The 7167-nt window shown below is 29.7% G+C and overlaps 2 protein-coding genes across 2 annotated transcripts; both read right to left on the reverse strand.

The window, feature by feature from the left end:
* Positions 1-239: 239 nt before the first annotated feature.
* LOC136083465 (uncharacterized) lies at positions 240-1314 on the reverse strand. Its single transcript, XM_065802866.1, has 2 exons — positions 794-1314; positions 240-432 (listed from the first exon to the last, which is right to left on the reverse strand). The coding sequence occupies exons 1-2, from the start codon at positions 1312-1314 to the stop codon at positions 240-242; spliced, it is 714 nt and encodes a 237-aa protein (XP_065658938.1).
* A 1994-nt stretch (positions 1315-3308) lies between these two features.
* On the reverse strand, positions 3309-6016 carry LOC136083466 (uncharacterized). Its single transcript, XM_065802867.1, has 2 exons — positions 5646-6016; positions 3309-3711 (listed from the first exon to the last, which is right to left on the reverse strand). Exons 1-2 carry the CDS (start codon positions 6014-6016, stop codon positions 3309-3311), a joined length of 774 nt encoding a protein of 257 aa, XP_065658939.1.
* Positions 6017-7167: the final 1151 nt, after the last annotated feature.

The following is a 7167-nucleotide window of genomic DNA, read 5'->3' on the forward strand; positions in this document are numbered from 1 at the left end:
AGAGTTAGGGGTTACATTACATGTGCTTTTATCCAATATTGGACAGGAAGTTTGAATAAACCATGCAATGTAGATCCATTTGTAAGAAGAGTTGCTGCTATGCCAGTCCATGCAGCTGTAGCAGATTTAAAGCCCCTACTTATGGTTTCAGCAACCAAATAACTATTCGTAAACGTTTTTTCACTACCAGCTTGTCCATCCCATAAAAACAATCTGGAATTTTGATTTTCTACACTTGGTTACTCGTTCAATGCAGCAAGGACAGCATTACTTACATTTAATTGATTGACATTAAGAAGCGGTCTCATTCTATTAGCTTCATCAATTAATTGCTGAACATTATCATTTAAATTTTCTAGATTAAAATCTATGAATTCATCAACAACAGGCAAATTATAATCAGATAGCGTTTTACCACTTTGATTAATAATCCTTTCGATTTAACGAAGAGTAGCTTGTTCAGCTAATATAAATGGCTAAGATAAATGAAATCCTTCATCAAAAAAGCTTTGTATGTATTCCAAAGATACAAATATTCGCCACAGCGCCTCAGGTGCACTAACATAACGACAATCTAAAAAAGTATTTACTTCATGGTGATTAAGCTGTTCATTTATCAAAACACTCGCACAATCGTGTCCTTTGTATATGTATTTGTACAAGTATTTAACAGCCTTTGCAGACATGCAAGCTTCAACATTAATGTGGGCTTGATATTTCTTAGATAACCAAGGATGGTAAGGTACCACCCAACGGTTATCTAAATTTGTTGCCTTTAATATTGATAACCAACCCATCATCATGACATCTGTATTGTGGATGACCATTGTGAACGGCTACTGTGTTGGCATTAAATTCTTTAGGATAGTTTTTGCTGCACACTCCATCTTTTATGCAGGGAGAATTAGGATTCAGTATCCCACATGGGCCGTGAATCATGCAAGTTTTAATAATATCATAAAGTTCACGATTAACAACCGGATCTGGAATTTCTGCGCATATTAAATTATTGATTTCCTGAGCTTTTTCAAGTTTATCATCATTGGCTAAATGAAGTAAAATATGGGCATGCGGCAAACCACGCTTTTGAAACTCAATAGCCTGAACATGCGTTACAACTTTGCCTAATACACCATGTTTGAATATATCATTGAGGAGGTTATTTAACTTGAGTTTAAATACTCGAGTGACCAAATCAGGTCTATCATTTGCAGTCTGACCTGGATATAAATTTTCTGTTATTTCATGCCATTTTGGGTTGCAAGTAAAAGTAATAAAAAGATCTGGTTTACCATACTTTTTAATAATTGCCATAGCACCTTCAAAATTTTCTTTTAAAGCTCTAGGACTTCCTATTTAAGATGATGGCAAAGTAACTACTCGCCCTGGTCTAACATTACGTTCGTTCGCAATGTTGTTAACATGTTAATGTAAGGCATCATACTGCTCGCTTCTCAGTTTATTTTGATTACTTCTGATAAAAGCAAGACGCTGGCCTTCAATTTTTAAATATGCATCTACAGCATATTGCTGAAATGGTTTCTTGCCATAAAATAATGAACAGAAAAATTGACTAACAGTAAGTCTATAATTGTAGAACTGAGATAATGTAACATGATTTCTAACCAGTGTGGCACGCTCAGGGTTATACACAAACTGATTATGCCAAACAGCATCATTTCTTGGGAAAAAGAGAGGATAAATTATAGGATCTAAGTTGGCTGACATACTTGATACAATTTTTAAAGGATGACCTCTTGGGTAAATAACAACTTCCCTGGAAGTTGAAGGAGCACCATCTTTGCCAACAAATACAACTGCAACTTCATCGTGTGAAGGTAGATTATAGCGACGCTTATCACCCCCTTCAAGTAAAGACAGTTTTACAACAGAAGCTTGGCAACCTTCTATAGCCGCTTGACGAATTTCTTCATCTTCTACTTCAGCCATATTTTTAAATGCAAGAGCAAATGGACTTTGTTCAGTAATTATAGTTTGCAATTGGAATATTAAATCACGTAAACAAAGATCATTACCACATTGTTGCATTCTAAAATTTACAGCTGCAAGTGGATCATATATATATAGTTGAGAATATATTAGTGGAATATCTTGATCTGGCCTAAGATTACCTACACGATGATATATCTGGCCACATAATTTAAAACATGGAGGCCCATGAGTTATTAGTTATACTACAATTGCTTTAAAAGAAGCGAAAGAAAGACAGGCATTATCATTTTGGCGACGATTAACTTTATCTTTTTATGATTAAGCCTATTTCTTTCATTTTGTAAATGAATAATTTCATCTCGCCTAAGTCTATTTCTTTCATTTCGTCTACGATTATTTTCAACACACCTTATAGCACTTACATCCTCTTGTAAATACATAACTTAATCTAGCCTATCATCCATTTCAATGTCATCATTATCATTAAACATATTTATCAAAGCAACACTAATTATTTCTTTGTTTTACTACTCCAGCGTTAACAATAAAATAAAAAAACTTAATAAATAACTAAAAAAATCTTATTCGAAAAATTATAAAACAAAGAAACCAAATAAGTGTAAAATAAAACTAATTTTCCATCATCAAAAGTAATACAACTGTATTACTTTTTCTCAAGTTTATTTAATTAAAGTTAGGAAAAACCTGCAATCATATTAGCAAAGACTTATAAAAAAAACTTAAAATTTATTTTGTTTCTAATAAAAAAAATTTAGAAACAAACAAATATCCTTTTTTATTAGAAAAAGTGAAGTGTTTCTAATAAATTATATATATATATATATATATATATATATATATATATATATATATATATATATATATATATATATACATACATACATATATATACATACATATATCCTTGGAGTCGCGGACAGCATCATAGTTCATGTGTTGGGAGAAAACATTAAACAAAACGCATAATTAAACTTATAAATGCGTTATGTAGAAAACAGGTTATTAAGGCGGGTTTGTAACCCCCCCTCCCTCCAACAAACAAACTATGACACTGCTGCAAATCCAAGGATATATATATATATATATATATATATATATATATATATATATATATATATATATATATATATATATATATATATATATATATATATATATATATATATATATATATATTGAACTATTTAATAGTGAACATATGAAAATCAAAATTTTCTTTATAATATAGCATATTTTATAAATAAACCTCTACAATTTCCATGGTACAACAACTTGATTATGATTAATAACAACTCTGTAAACATGAATCTTCTAATAATCTAAATCTTAATAAATTACAAACAATTTGGAGCCAACTTAATTCGATTAACAAATATCCGTTTACCACCGGAAACACCTATCAAAACCTTTACATCAATATAATTATTTCGAAGAGCACAAATTTTCATTCGAGTGCCATTACATAACCCAGCTTTGAGATCTAAATTTCTAAGTAGCATAATTACACAACGAATTTTCAATTTTAAACAATGAGGAGGCATACTTGAAGGAGTTAAGCTGTTCAAAAACTCAACAGGAAAGTTATTTCTTTTATTAATGTCATCAGTCTCAATTTGATCAGCACTTAAATAAATTTTGACTTCATCCGGTAGACATTCAAGCACTTCTTCATTAATTGATAATGAATCCACATTAGTGGGTGTTAAAATGTACACATTAGATAAAATACATTTCATACTATTATAAAAACATTTATATAAACACATTTATAAAACAACTTTATAACATATATCATCACATACACGTATTTATCAAAAACTTTTTAACTTTGAGCATAGTATAAACACATATGCAAACTTTAACAACTATAAAACAACATTTATTAGCATCAAATATTTTTAATGTAACAAAGAATGCAGATTACAATTCACAACATTGGAATGAAAAAGATGAAACCATTTAAGAAAAAAATCAAAAATTTCTAATAAACAAAAATACAGATACCTTAAAATGAAGCATAACACAACATTCTTTTGACAAATTCCAGAAGAATTTTTTTTAATTTTTCTATTCCTTATTATTTTTCCTAAGAATGTAAAATGTACAAATAGATATAGAGAAATATAAAATAGAATGAAATAAACGCAAACATATGTATATAAACTTACATGACCACAAACAACAGTCTTATTTTATTTAACTTTTCATATTAAATACATAAATAAAATTTTATTCTTATTATTCTTTCTACAAAAAATAATCTTAATCTATAAATAATCTCAAAATCTTAATCTATAAATAATCTAACTAATGAAAACAGGCTATAAAAATTAGAAAAATAAAAACAACCAACAACAAACAAACGATTGTTTAAATTTTTATTTTAAACAATGAACAACATCAATACTTCTTGAGAATAAAAGTACATTAACTCTAGTTTGCTTGCTGACCCTACTCAAAAGACCGCATGGAACATATAACTTGCGCGTAAGAAAAGAAATAGAATCTAGAAACTACTTAAAATTAAAGAAATAGTGTATTTTACAGAATACAGACTCGTAAGTAACAATACGAACAATGGGCGTAACTATGCGTAACTATGCGCACTAATAATATTTACTAGCGTATTAACATTTAGATTTTAATTGAATGTGAGCTCGCTGAGAGCATTGACTTTGCATTATTAATAAATTGTTTTATTTCAACATAGCGGTAATAGACGTCCGTAAGACATCTGTATAAACGTTACAAGTTCTTATGATGTTCTTAAGACTTTTAACCAGCGTTCTGTATCCGCTGGAAGTGAAATCTCGCAGAAAAAAATTTTTATAAACTAGCAGAAGAGTAAGTTTTTTTCTTAAGTGGCAACTACTCTCAAATTTCAAAACTACACATATAAAGTAACTTTCTCTTTAGTCACATAAGAAATATTATACTGACATTAAAAATATCAAAAAATATATAAAATGGTTGCTCGTTGCTATGGTAACCAAAAAAAATAGCTGAAAATACCACAAAAACTGTGTTTACGCCGTAAAAAAATAAAGACTTGTGAGTAAAGGAGTGTCAATGAAGTTTTGCAGAACTGTTCTAAATATCTAAACATGTGATATGAACGAAGCAGATTTTTGAACAAATATTTTTTTTTCCATAAAAGGCTACAGACAAATTAGGTTTTTTTAAAAAAAGGTCAAAATGCAAAGAAAAAACTTAATAACTCAAACTCTTAAGTCATATTAGAAATTTTACTCTGATCATATCATAAATATTGGCAAAATGAAGAATCCCTGAAAAATTCATCATGATAGCATGTATAGTTTTCAAGATTTTTTTACCGGCGTGTTTAAAAAGCAAATTCTCAGAAAACGCAAAACAAAAAATAAAATCATAAATAATTGTTCATTTCATAAACATATCGTTAAAAAAATTTCTTTTTAAAGAATATATTAAATAATACCAGATTCATACAATATTCCTTGGACTTTTCTATCGACTTTCGGTCATCATTCTTTAACAATCGTTGACGTCGTAACAACTTTCGTTTAATCTTAAAACTTTCACTCGATTTAAATGATGATAGATTTATTCGTTTTTTGTTTATGAGTCTGCAACCAGCTAAAGTAAAATGTCCTGGTTTCATATTTAGTTTTTCATAAATTAAAATTACAAACTTCATACCAATGTTATAATTGGCAACAGCATCGTTCACTCCGAACTCTAAACTGGCTAAACCAACATAATTACTTTTTGGTAATCGTTCCCATATTAAATGATTAAAACTTTCATTACAATTCTGGGTTTTGCTATGCAGACACTTTACTAATTCAGAACCTTTACTTAAATCAGCATATATTGGCTTGATTTTGTGAATAATATAAACAGGAATTCCTGGTCCAGGTTTGTATACTGAAGTAGACTTAGCTTTATCAATGTTAAATTTGCACCAACTATTGCCTCCAGTAGGGCAGTAAATGTGATAGTTATTTTCCTCAGAAGAAGCTACATGGAAAAGACCTAAAACTGCTAAAACTGTTTTTTTCATTTTATTCAAATCATTTGTATTGCTCCGGATAGCTACACCAAAAAAATTCTGCAAGCGATCAATAACTGCATTGGTTAGTCGACCACGACCACCTAGACCCTTAACACTTTTTTTAACTTACGTAAGCGAGTACCCACTCGTTTTTGGTAATGTCCTACACACTCCAACTTTTTTACCTCCATGTTTGGGTATATATCTTTGATAGAAAGATGGGATTTGCTATCCCCATCGCCAAGAAATTCAGTATATCTTAACTTGTGCTTTTCAATGGAACGTTTAAAAACTCTCACTGCACCAACAGGTTTCATTCCACCAGCTGTACCGTGATAATTGTACAAGCAATATGTTTGTTTTTCCAATTAGCATATGCATCAGGATTTGATTTTTTTAATTTTTCCTTCAAAGAGCATGCTTTACATGACTTATTCATAGATTCAACATCAATTATTTTTCCACTATCTATTAAAATTGCTGTAAAAATACCATTCATTGATTGATATCCTCTTTTCTGCCACGATCCATCACATGATACACCAACATCAACAATATCCTCACCAGTTGCTTTTTATTTTATTTCAGTTGCAGCATCTGACATTGTCTCGTTTGCAACACTTTTCACAACGTTTTTCATTTTTGTTGTAATTTTTGTATAGTTTTTGGGTGTCATGGGTTTAGGCATATTCATGAGCTGAGTAAATTTTTCAATTCCAGTATGACCATGTCCTAATACTCTCATTGCATATATTGTCCTGTTATTAATATCAAAACTTTTATCACAATTATCTGATGTATAAAATTCATGTTTATAATCACAAGATAGTGTAGTACACTTCAAATATAGCAACGATGCTAGACCTTTCTTTTTTTCACAGTGATCACCTAGGTACAGTGCACAGTTTTAACATTGAGCACACATTAACAATGAAAAAACTTTAGATAAAATTTCAGTGCCTATAATTCTGTAACCACTAATTTTTTTAATGTTTTTACTTGGTACATTTCTAATGAATTTAACTTTCTTTACAGATGCGCCTAAAATATTACTGTCATTTAACTCACATCCACTTACATTACATGCATTTTTATTTTTCTGCATATTAAATACTCTTCTTTTTTTGTGATACTTTGTTCTCTGCTTTACTCTATCATTC

This window comes from Hydra vulgaris, chromosome 08 (genome assembly GCF_038396675.1).
Source record: "Hydra vulgaris chromosome 08, alternate assembly HydraT2T_AEP".
Taxonomy (NCBI): Eukaryota; Metazoa; Cnidaria; class Hydrozoa; order Anthoathecata; family Hydridae; genus Hydra; species Hydra vulgaris.

Bases quoted from the DNA above. Each gene is read 5' to 3' on its own strand.
- LOC136083465 (XM_065802866.1), bottom strand. From the start codon at position 1,314: ATGGCAATTATTAAAAAGTATGGTAAACCAGATCTTTTTATTACTTTT. The intron at 433-793 runs GTTGGTTATCAA...TTAAATCGAAAG, and splicing joins TACAGATGTCATGATGATGG to GATTATTAATCAAAGTGGTA.
- LOC136083466 (XM_065802867.1), bottom strand. From the start codon at position 6,016: ATGAAAAAAACAGTTTTAGCAGTTTTAGGTCTTTTCCATGTAGCTTCT. The intron at 3,712-5,645 runs GTTTGTAATTTT...TTTTTATAATAG, and splicing joins AATTATAACATTGGTATGAA to TATGAAATGTATTTTATCTA.